This window comes from Microcebus murinus, chromosome X (genome assembly GCF_040939455.1).
Source record: "Microcebus murinus isolate Inina chromosome X, M.murinus_Inina_mat1.0, whole genome shotgun sequence".
Classification (NCBI taxonomy): Eukaryota; Metazoa; Chordata; class Mammalia; order Primates; family Cheirogaleidae; genus Microcebus; species Microcebus murinus.
Genome location: NC_134136.1, coordinates 60,387,773 through 60,400,450, shown reverse-complemented (window position 1 = coordinate 60,400,450; position 12,678 = coordinate 60,387,773). Strand labels below are relative to the sequence as shown.

The 12,678-nt window shown below is 37.1% G+C and overlaps 1 protein-coding gene across 1 annotated transcript in view; it reads right to left on the bottom strand.

The window, feature by feature from the left end:
• Positions 1 to 233: 233 nt before the first annotated feature.
• Positions 234 to 12,678, bottom strand: part of HPRT1 (hypoxanthine phosphoribosyltransferase 1) — a 35,543-nt gene continuing 23,098 nt past the window's right edge. The window contains exons 5-9 of the mRNA XM_012764782.2: positions 12,119 to 12,136; positions 9,216 to 9,298; positions 1,959 to 2,005; positions 1,751 to 1,827; positions 234 to 870 (exon numbers count right to left, since the gene is read on the bottom strand). Of these exons, the coding sequence (XP_012620236.1) occupies positions 823 to 870; positions 1,751 to 1,827; positions 1,959 to 2,005; positions 9,216 to 9,298; positions 12,119 to 12,136 (273 nt within the window). The 3' untranslated portion in view covers positions 234 to 822. The remainder of the gene's footprint in view (positions 871 to 1,750; positions 1,828 to 1,958; positions 2,006 to 9,215; positions 9,299 to 12,118; positions 12,137 to 12,678) is intronic.

Sequence of the window (12,678 nt, the reverse complement as noted above, 5' to 3'; positions counted from 1 at the left end):
TTTGGTAAGAATTTTGCTAGCTCCCCTAACCCATTCTACCATATAATCATCATTTGCTGTGTTTGGTAAAGATTATAATTAAACTAGCTGCTAAAACTTAACAAACAAGGAAAACATAACCAACAGACAACTATACTAGGTTAATTTGTAGAGAAATAATAGGTATGCATAGTTTCTTTTAAAGAGACAGCCCTTATTTTAAAGATTTTTACACTGAAGAATTCAAAAAGCAGTAAATTTTTTTAAATTTATTAATTTGCATTTAAAAGTAACTGCCAACAAAGATCTCACTGGTAATAATCTGAACAAGTGGGAAAGTACAGTCAACACTACTGAAACACTACTAAAACAATTCTGGGACACAGGTTTATTTAACAGAACAAAACCTCTTAGATGCCGTCACTGATGCAAAAACTGCTTCTTGTCTGAACACATGGTGGTATAATTAACAATATTCAATCACTCCTGTTCTTTCTTTAATATATAAAAAATTAAAATACCAATTAAAAAACTAAAATATCTTCTCTTTAAGTGTTTCTTACAGATACAATTTCAATATTTCACTCAATAGTGGTGTGGTTTAAGAGATTTTTCTCATTCACTAGTTAAACAACAATCCACCCAATGGGAACTGATAGTCTATAGGCTCATAGTGCAAATGAAGAGTTCAGGAATGCAGCAACTGACATTTCTAAAGTACAAAACAGATAAAATTCTTAGAAGGTACATGCAAAAAAGCTCTACTAAGCAGCTGGCCACAGAACTAGAACATTTGATAACTTCACTGGCGATGTCAATAGGACTCCAGATGTTTCTTTCATCTTAGGCTTTGTATTTTGCTTTTCCAGTTTCACTAATGACACAAACATGCTATAAAAGAAAAATCCAGAAATTCACATTAAAAAAGTATATTCTGAAACACGGGTATATACATACATAATGAGTGAGATGTGCACCATCTGGGGGATGGTCATGATGGAGACTCAGACTTGTGGGGGGAAATGGGCATTTATTGAAACCTTAAAATCTGTACCCCCATAATATGCCGAAATAAAAAAAAAAAGTATATTCTGAAACAAAAGGCGAGAACAGCATTTTGTATATAAGAATAGTATTATGCTGCCAGGGTTCTTACTAAACAAATACACATAATACTACTATACTTTAAACTAGTAACTTTTCAGGAGTGTGCCTTTTGAAAACAAAGCACTAGTTTGTCCCATTAGTTTGATTTGTTTCTTGTCAATATGTAATTCTGAAAGACAAATAAGGTAGAGAATTTTAAGCATATCAAAGTAGGGGGCCAAGGTAGTGGTAAAAAAGATGGAGTGAAAACCTGCTTTATATAATGCTGATGGTCTTCCTAAATCTTCCTCAACCAGTTCATAAATGCATCCATAGGACTCCTGCCTCCAGAGTAAGAGGCGGGTATTCGAAGAAGAGTGAATTAAAAGATTTAAACTTGATCATTTATTTCTTACTTATTACCACATTTATCATCTGGATAATAATGGGACAGTTATTGTATATTAAAGCTGTTCAACTATTTCAGTCAGCAAGAAGTATCACCCTAGCCTGGCCAAGTTCCAGTTCTAAGGATGACTGTACTTGACTATGGCTTTATGTGACTAATGAGAACCATCAGTCTATTCAAATTATGAGGTGCTGGAAGGAGAAAACCATTCTTCTCTTTCCTAAATTTTCATGTGGGTTTTGAAAAATCAGAGTGAGAAAAAGAAGCATTACTTACATTCAAATCCCTGAAGTATTCATTATAGTCAAGGGCATATCCTACAACAAACTTGTCTGGAATTTCAAATCCAACAACTAAAAAGAATCATAATTAATCATTTAGATACAGAAAACATCACTTTCAAATCTAATACTTGAAATACGCATTCTCTACATTTTGTTAGGTTAAAGATGGTTAAATAATTGACAAAAAGTAATTCACTTACAGTCTGGCCTATATCCAACACTTCGAGGGGTCCTTTTCACCAGCAAGCTGTTAATTACAAAACATGACATGTGACACATGGAGAGACTACATAGCATTTCAAAAGAGAACACTAATGTTTCCAAATACTATTTCATCCACACTGAGCATACCACAGTCATTTTTAACATAACACTGGGAAGGGGCAGCAATGAGTTCACACTAGAGATGGTGCCCTTGGTTATCTCCACTTGGAATCTACTGATAGATGGTTCTGAGAGCCGCTCCCTGACTACTCACTTGTCCATCGAAGGGCAGCGAATTAGGATGAATGGGGAGTACCAATGAGCAGAGAGGTAAAGATAGGGCTCTTAGTCCAGAATCCCTAGAAATACAGTCCCTAAGCTGTAAAGGGTGTGGGAGAAGTGAGCATTACCTTTTATCACAACTTTTACTACTTGGCTTACAAAGAGGAACTTTAGGCTAAAAAAAATTAACTAGTGTGCCAAAGGAATCAGTATTTTTTTGAAAGTAAAAGTTGGAGGTGGAGTAAGTCAATTCTACCAAAGATAATTTTTATAACCCAAATGCTACCTGCTGAAAAATTTTCAGCCATTAAAAAAAAGCCGTAGGCTGGGTGCGGTGGCTCACGGCCGTAAACCTAGCACTCTGGGAGGCCGAGGCGGGCGGATCACTCGAGGTCAGGAGTTCGAAACCAGCCTGAGCAAGAGCGAGACCCCCATCTCTACTATAAATAGAAAGAAATTAATTGGCCAACTAAAAATATATATAGAAAAAATTAGCCGGGCATGGTGGCACATGCCTGTAGTCCCAGCTACTTGGGAGGCTGAGGCAGGAGGATTGCTTGAGCCCAGGAGTTTGAGGTTGCTGTGAGCTAGGTTGACGCCATGGCACTCTAGCCTGGGCAACAGAGTGAGACTCTGTCTCAAAAAAAAAAAAAAAGAGCAAAGAAGCAGAAACTCAAATGTTCATCAATAGATAAACAAATAAAATTTGGTATGTTTGTACAATATAATATAATTTAGCCATAGCAAGGGATGAAGTACTAGTACATGCTACAACATAGGTGAATCCTGAAAACATTATTCTAAGTGAAATAAGTCGGATATTGCATGAGTCCATTTATATGAAATGTCTAGAAGAGGCAAATCTGTACAGTCTTTCTGTAGAAAGTATATTAGTGGTTCCTGTAGGCTGGAGGAAGGAAGAATGGCTGCTAATTGGGTACAGGGTTTCTTCTTTTGGAGGTGATGACAACATTCTATAATTAGATAGTGGTGATCAATACACAACTCTGAAAATACTAAACCCCCTGGTTTTAGTTTATATATTTAAACCCACAAAAGAGTGAATTTTATGGTATGTGACTCATATCTCCATAACAAAAGTAATCATTTCCAGCAGCAGCAACATATAACATACTAAAAATATTACTATCCTTCCTACATTCTAAAAGGTACAATTAAGAAGCTGTTTGCTACAATGAGATCCATCACACTATAACCAACAGTGAAACAGTGCTTTGCAGTTAGAGATTTTCAAATACATTATATGTCCTTGAATCACAGTCTCCCTATGAGAACAAGATATAACAATCACCCCCATTTAAAGATAAGTAAATATGTTCAGAGAGTTTAAGTACAGGATGGTTGCTCTGGTTAAGCAGGAGTGAAAAGTCAGACTGAAACCCCAATACCATCCCTTTCTCACTCTACTGCTCTGCCTAGAACCTGAAAACTGAACATGGGAACAGCCTGAGAAGTCATCTAGGCCATTCACTGTCAACAGGAGATACTGCCTCCAAGGTAGCCAAAACTAATACTTGGCAGGGAGGGCAAAGAACTTAGATATTACAATGATTTATGACCCTCCAAAATTCAACCCTACCTGACAATCTTATTCCTTAGTATTTAATTTCTCTCTTTGAATTCTCTTGGGTATCATATGATCAGCACTGACAGAGTTCACAGAAGATACATGACATGTATGTGAGATCAGTGCTACAAAACTATGGTGAACAGATGGCTGTGATTAAAGGACTTTTTCTCATCCACTGCTCTATCATGAAGTTATTGCGAGAGGTATTCTGCGGGTGTTTGTTGGCTGCCTTGTGGATGTTTATTTTTTTATCTTGAGTCTATATTTTATTATTTAATTCCACAAAAGTTATTTGCCCCATCATTAGTTATGTCAAGTACAGTCATGCATTGCTTAACAACAGGGATACATTCTGAGAAATGCATCATTAGGCAATTTCGCCATTGTGCAAACATCATAGACTGTTATTTACACAAACCTAGATAACATAGCCTACTATACACCTAGGCTATATGATATAGCCTATTGCTCCTACTTACAAACCTGTACAGAATTTTACTGTACTGAATACTGTGTGCCACTATAACACAATGGTATTTGTGTGGATAACCATAAAAAAGGTAAAGTAAAAGTGCGGTATTATCATCTTATAGGACCATTGTCATATACATGTGGTCTATTGCTGACGAGAAACATTGTTATATAAGTACATGACAGTAAAGAAAAAATGTCAACAAATTATCAATGATTATCTAAAAGTTAATTTTCAAGAAATTAAAATTTTTTTAAGAATCTGATTATACTTCTATTATTAGGTATTTATATAAATTGCTAATTTGTATATATTTGATATATTAATATAAGTAAACAAGTCATATTAAAAGTGACTCAGTAAATTAAAAGTACAGGTTTCTCAAAATTTTTGTTTTGAAATATTGATTCACAGGAAGTTACAAAAAAGTGCACAAAGGAGTTCCTACAAGTCCTCTATCCAGTTTCCTCCAATGATAAGATTTCACATACCTATACTATATTATTACAACTAGGACATTGATGTTGGTGAACTGACCTTATCCAGATTTCACCTGCTTTACATATATTCATATGTATGTGTATAGTTCTATGCAATTTTATCGCAAGTGGATTCATGTAACCACTATCACAATCAAGATATTATACTTTGCATCATACAGGCTTCCTTTTGCACCCACGAACCCCTGGCGATTGCTAATCTGTTCTCCAATTCTATAATTTTATCATTTCAAGAATGTTGTATAAATAGAATCATACAGCACATAACTTTTTTTTATTTGTTTTGTTTTTTGAGACAGCGTCTCACTTCACTGCCTTGAGTAGAGTGCCATGGCATCACCCTAGCTCACAGCAACCTCAAACTCCTGGGCTCAAGCTACCATCCTGCCTCAGCCTCCCCAGTAGCTGGGATTACAGGTGTACACCACCATGCCTGGCTAATTTTTCTATTTTTAGTAGATACTTTTAGACCAGCTCTTGCTCAGGCTGGTCTCAAACTCCTGAGCTAAAGCAATCTTCCCACCTTGCCCTCCCAGAGTGCTAGCCACCGCACCCGGCCAATACAGCATGTAACTTTTTGATACTGGCTTTTTATCAGCACAATTCCCTTGAGGCTCATCTAGGTTGCTGTGTGTATCAATAGTTTGCTCCTTTTACTGCTGAGTGGTATTCCATGGCATAGGTGTACCACAGTTTAACCATTCATATGTTGAAAGGCATTTTGGTTGCTTCCAGTTTGGGGCTATTACAAATGAAGCTGCAATGAATATTCATGTACAGGTTTTTGTGTGGATATAAGTTTTCACTTCTCTAGGATAAATGCCCAGTAGTATAACTTCTAGGGGTCTTATAGTAGTGCTATGTTTAATTCTAAAAGAAACTGCCAACTTGTATTCTAGAGTGGCCATGCCATTTTACATTCCTATCATTTATCAGCTTTTTTATTTTTTTTTATTATTTTTTTTTTGACTTTCACAGACATTAGATTAGTTTATTGATCATCTTGTGATGCTATGCCGGAGTCAGGCTGCCAAGCCACAGTATACAGGGTCAGAATGGCCTGGTTAGCAAGACGGCTGCAGACATGGTTCTCCAGGCCCCTTAGGAAGGAATTTAGAGCAAAAAACGGTGGTCAAAGTTTAGTCCTCAACTTGTTTTCGGCCATGCTCTGAGCCCCCATTCTTTCTGTAGCCTTAACATGGTATAAAAGCATGAACCATCTTCCATTTCTTTGAGGTCTTAGTTCATGAGACTCCCGGGTACTTTAATAAATTTGGATGCCGTTTCTTCTATTAATCTGCCTTTTGTGAGATGATTTTTCAGCAAAACCCCTGAGGGTGAAGGTCAGGTTTTCCCTTGGCACCAACATCTTTTCTCTTTTCCCCCATACCTTAAACTTGCAGGCTTTCCAAATACAGTCAGTTCTGGTTATTCTTGGTAGGTTGGTCCACTAGGACCCCATTATCAGCACCGGAGGCTAATCCTCACAGGCAGTCTCAACACCGGAGGCTAATCCTTACGAGCAGTCTCAGGCAGCCGTAAAGGCAACAACATGCTGGGATGTCAAACAGGCATGCCTGAGAGGTTGGATAGGAAAAATGGCGGCCCCAGCTTTTTTATTTTTTAAGTTTAAAAGTTTAGTCACAGCCGGGCGCGGTGGCTCACGCCTGTAATCCTAGCACTTTGGGAGGCTGAGGCGGGTGGATTGCTCAAGGTCAGGAGTTCGAAACCAGCCTGAGCGAGACCCCGTCTCTACCAAAAATAGAAAGAAATTAATTGACCAACTAAAAAAATATATACAAAAAATTAGCTCGGCATGGTGGCGCATGCCTGTAGTCCCAGCTACTCGGGAGGCTGAGGCAGTAGGATCGCTGAGCCCAGGAGTTTGAGGTTGCTGTGAGCCAGGCTGACGCCACGGCACTCACTCTAGCCTGGGCAACAAGTGAGACTCTGTCTCAAAAAAAAAAAAAAAAAAAAGTTTAGTCACTCTTAATCCTGCATTGAATAAAAAGAATAACCTTTGTGGTTACCCTTTTCACACATAAAACACAGATACACATATATGACATAATCAGATATAGAATGTATCTGTGGTCTTAAAATTTCACTGTGGAAAGGATTAGGGGAAAAAAGGTTGAGAATTACTGATTTATGCCAACTGCATTACTAAAAAATGGCCAAGTCATTCTTTGAGCATGAACCACCTGCAGCAACACAAAATTCCTCTCTATCTCAATTCCACAACATACTCCAGGAAAAAAAAAACAAAAGAATATCTGGAGTATTTAAACTCTATGCCAGGCTGGGCGCGGTGGCTCACGCCTGTAATCCTAGCACTCTGGGAGGCGGAGGCGGGCGGACTGCTCAAGGTCAGGAGTTCGAAACCAGCCTGAACAAGAGCGAGACCCCCCATCTCTATTATAAATAGAAAGAAATTAATTGGACAACTAATATATATAGAAAAATTTAGCTGGGCATGGTGGCGCATGCCTGTAGTCCCAGCTACTCGGGAGGCTGAGGCAGAAGGATTGCTTGAGCCCAGGAGTTTGAGGTTGCTATGAGCTAGGCTGACGCCACGGCACTCACTCTAGCCTGGGCAACAAAGTGAGACTCTGTCCCAAAAAAAGAAAAAAAAAAAAAAAAAGATGAAGTGCTGAAATACAGACCCAAGACGAATATTCATCAAAAAAAAGCTAATGGTGTCTTTTTAGTGGTCCAGTGCTGGTATTATTCACTATAGGTTCATGAAATCTGGTCAATCTATTACAGCAGATGTCTACTCAAAAAATAAAAATAAATAAATAAATATAAAAAAATAAACTCTATGCCACAGCAGGCTGACATTTAAAACCCTAAAGAGCACATAGAGAAATCAAGTATACTGATTGCTTTAAAGAATACTTCGTGGCCTATAATGCATCACACACTTATATAGTACCTCTCCCAAATCCATTTAACACATTAACTGCCATCTGAGTTGTATTTAACTCACACTAGTTCTGAGCCCAGGGCCTCGTGAAGCATATGTAACTCACATGTCTCTTCACCTTGGGTGCCATGTGAACTATTTTTCACGCTGCATATAACTCACAGAAAACAATAAAAATAACAAATTTTTAATTAAATTAGAAAGTATCATTTTGTTTTTGAAGTTATTATTCTATTTTTGTGATAAAGCACCATGTTCCCAAAGAAAAAAAAAATTTCTAGTGTGGCAGTCAATGTGTTAAAAGAAAAACTCAATGACATACACTTGCACCAGCTATTACCAAAAAGTCCCTAAGTGTGAGCTGACTATCACGTTCTGATTTGGAAAAAAGAAGAAAAAAATAAAAGCCCATAAAGATAAACGGCTGACATATGACTCATTAATAGGGTTACTCTGATTCAAAGACACCTGACAGATCCTGTAATCCTTTAAAAGAAGTTTGTAAAAACCTGTTAAGCATTTAGGAATAAAATAAAAGATCATTCACTACCTGGCCCCTAAACAAAAATTGCAGACTGATTAAAGACTTAAAAATAAAAAATGAACTGGGTGTGGTGGTACACTCTTGTAGCCCTAGCTACTCAGGAGGCTGAAGTAGAAGGATCACTTGCATCCAGGAGTTTAAGGCCAGCCTGGGCAACATGGGGAGCCCCTGTCTTTTAAATCAATTAAGAAATAAATTTCAAAAGTATAAAACCCCAATTTTTGATGTTTGTTTGATGTTACTCTACTAAAAACTTAAGGGTGTTTACATGAACTCTGAGCTAGGTTCCCTGGGTTCAAATTTCATTTCTATAGCTTACTAGCACTGTGCCTTTGGGCAATTCTTTATGTCTCAATATCCTTACATGCAAAGCGGGAATAATAATACTACCTCAGAGTTGTTGGGGGATAAAATCAAAATTAGGAATAAACACAGGTAGAACTACTACAAAAAGCAAAAGCCAAACAATATAGGTAAGCAGAGGAGGTAAGGTTGACTTAGAAAAAAGGAAGCAGGCATTGTAAAATTTCACCATGGACACAAAACAAGATATAACATGCATCACTCAATTCCAGGAGCTCCAGATCTTCAAGGATCACCCCTTCCATCCCCCTCCTCACCCCACTTTGGGATTCTTAGTCTCAATTTTGCAAGGAGGCCCCAGATTCTCTGCCATGCTACTCAGGACAAGTTGATATAATTAGTATGCTGAAAAACCAAATGTTAATAATATTAGGCAAGGAGGTGGCAGTAACGAAGGGCTTTATTAACACACAACATAATTACTTAAAAGGATTATTTCCTGAGTCTCAGTTGAGATTACATTGCTTTTTGAAAATAAAAGAACAGTTAAGAACATTTATCCTTCCAAAGAAACAATCACTTTATCTTCCTTCAAATGAAGAAAATATTCTATGTCAAAATGTCATACATACCTTGCGACCTTGACCATCTTGGGATTATACTGCTTGACCAAAGAAAGCAAGGTTTGCATTGTTTTGCCAGTGTCAATTATATCCTTTAAAAAAAAGACATTTAAATGATAAATAAAACAAGCATAGCTTTAAATTCAGAGTCACTATATAAACACAAAATACTAAAACCCTCATGTGTAACTGGAATACTGCCATTGTTTTCCGTGCAGTAATTCTCACCAGAATTCACACACAGATACTCTGAAATTTATAAATCATCTGGCCCTCAGCAGTTATACAAGATCACTGTGGCAGGCTGGAGCAAGATTCTCCTGCTAGTTTTGAAGAAGTCAGCTTCCATGTTGTGAGAGGGTCATATGCCAGGACATGAGGACAGCCTTTAAGCAGCTGAGAGTGACCCCTGGCCAGTAGCCAGTGAGAAAAATGGGCCCTCAGTCTTACAATCATAAAAAACTAAATTCTGCAACAACTTGAATGAACTTGGAAGACCATGAGCCCCAGCAGACACCCTTATTCAGCCTAATGAGACCCTAAGCAGAGGACCCAGTTAACCCGTACTTCGGAAGTATAAAAAACATGCATGAAAATGATTAGATATATATATGTAACTTTAAGGATAGTTGTCATACCTCTAAGAATGAAGGGAAAGTAAAAAAATGAGGCTTTAGCTGTATTATGATGTTTAATTTCTTAAAATAATAAGATCTGAAGTAAATATGGCAAAATGTTAATATTTTGTGATGGGTACACAGGTGTTGAGCATATCCTTTTCTGAGTTCAAAATATTTCATAGCTAAAATTAAATGTAGCCAGGTGCGGTGGGCTCACACCTGTAATCCTAGCACTCTGGGAGGCCAAGATGGGAGGATTGCTTGAGCTGAGGAGTTCAAGACCAGGCTGAGCAAATGTGAGACCCCCCTCTCTACTAAAAATAGAAAAATTAGCCAGGCGTGGTGTCACAGGCCTATAGTCCCAGCTACTCGGGAGGCTGAGGCAGGAGGATCACTTGAGTCCAGGAGTTTGAGGTTACTGTGAGTTAGGCTGACACCACGGCACTCTATGCAGGGCAACAGAGTGAGAATCTGTCTCCAAATAAATAAATTAAATGAATAAAATTAAATGAAACGAAATGCAAAAGGTCCAAGTGAGTTGAGGAAGAAAAGGATATCAGGAAAGGCTTTGTGAAAGTGACTTTTGAGCTGGGTCTGAAAGCATTTAAACATGGGATATAGGATGACATTTCAGGTACAAGAAATAAGAAGCAAAGAGTGGAAACAACCTAAGTGCCTATCAACCAATGAATGGATAAAGAAAATAAAGTACAGCAAGTGCCCAACTTACAATGGTTTGACTTCTAAGATGTTTGACTTTACAATGGGTTTATTGGGGTATTAAATGCATTTTTCAACTTATGATGAGTTTATCAGGATGCAGCCCCATCATCAAGTTGAGCAACATCTATATATTCATACAGTGAAATACTCCTTAGCAATGGCAAGGAATGAGAACTGACACATTGCACAATATAAATGAACCTTGAAAATTTTGTGCTAAGTGAAAAGAAGCCAGGCACAAAAGCACACATATTATATGATTCTATAGGCAAATCTTACAGAGAGAACAAGTAGATTATCAGTTTGCTTGGTGCTAGGGAAAGGGGAAATGGGGAACGATGACTAAGGGAATCAGGTTTCTTTGTGAGGCAATGAAAATGTTCTAAAATTGAATGTGGTGATGATCGTATAATGCTGTGAATTTAATATAAACCACTGAAATGTACACTTTAAATGGGTGATGGTACAATATGTGAATTATATCTCAATAAAGCTGTTTTTTAAAAAAGAAATAAGTAGCAAAGAACCAGGGGCAGAAAAATGGAGGTATAGGCTCTAGAAAGCAGTAAAAAGTATAGAGAAAAATGAAAGAAAGTTGCTAGAGAATGAGGCTGGTATTGTATATTGAGGTCACACTGAAAAACTAAAGAATTTAGTCTAAAGACTAAAGGATGGAAGAATAGGGTCTGATTAGGAGGCATGATCACAAGCTGTGCTTTAGAAGTTTGTAGAATTCAGTAAGGCAAAAAGATCTGAATAGGAAGACCACAGATGAAATATATACACACACACACACACACACACACACACATACACATGCTATTAGACCGTGGTAAGTGATCAGGAAAATTAAAGTACTGAAGAGGGATAGGAAGTTGACAGGGTGGTAACATGAGATTTTGTATAGGATGGTCAAAGAAGACCTTAATGAGAAAGTAACTTATGAATAAATTCAAGGGCTCTTAAAGCTTAGCCTACATCAGAATAACCTGGAGACTTGTTAAAGCATAGCTTACTGGGCCTCATCAAAGCGATTTTGATCCAGTAGGTTCCTGGCTGATACTTTTTGTCTAGTGATCACACTCTGAGAACCACTGAGCTACAAGAAGTAAAGATTTGAATCCTCACTCCAGCTAACCTCAGGAAACTGCTTAACCTCTTTGTGCTTGTTTCTTTAGCACTTAGGATGGTGCCTGGCAAAGTAAGCAATAGATAAATGTGGCTATTATTATATACAAAATGCTTAGGACATAATAGCAAATGGAAAATATTAATATTATTACATAAGACAATATTTAAGATAATTTATATATACATATTAGCTATAATATGTTTATAAAGAAAAAAATTCAAACCTAAAAAAAGTAGGAAATACACAAAAACTTTTCCATTATCACTAAAAACAAATTACTATGTAGTCTTTACAAAAAACTAGTCTTGCTCCTTTAGAACACAAGCCCACCATTAAAACTGATGAAGAGGAATTTCTTAATCTGGTTTACCTTTAGGATGATACACACTGAGTTAGAAAACCATAAACACTATATTAAAAGTAAATGTAGAACTTACTTCAACAATCAAGACATTCTAGAAGAAAAAAAGAAATGAGTATCAGTACAGTGAATCAGACAGTATTTACAATTATAAGTCAAATCACATCATAACAACTCTAAGGAATTATTCAAATTTTTGTTTTTAGATACTTTACTACATCAAACTCCTGCTTTAAACAAGTGAGCCACCTGCTGGGATTTGGAAGTCTTCAATACTGAAATTTTCATTGCAATGGAATTTTTACAAATAAAATTTGACCCATGTATTTTTAAAAAGTTTTCATTACTTAACAGGAGGTCTAATCTTGGGCAAGTCTTGAAATTTCTCTGGGCCTCAGTTTCCCATGTGTAAAATGAGAAACTAAAATTAGTTGGCCTCTTATAGTCTTCTGACTCTAATATTCTAGAGAACTATAATTTGTACAGTAACTCAAAAATCATGTAATTTAACTTACCATATGGAATCCAATTCAAAACCCATTTTCTCATTAGGCTAAAACTGATCTGCATTTCCTGGCTGTGTACATATTCTTGGACTATACTAAAGAAAATACCAGTGCTTCCTCTCACCATAAA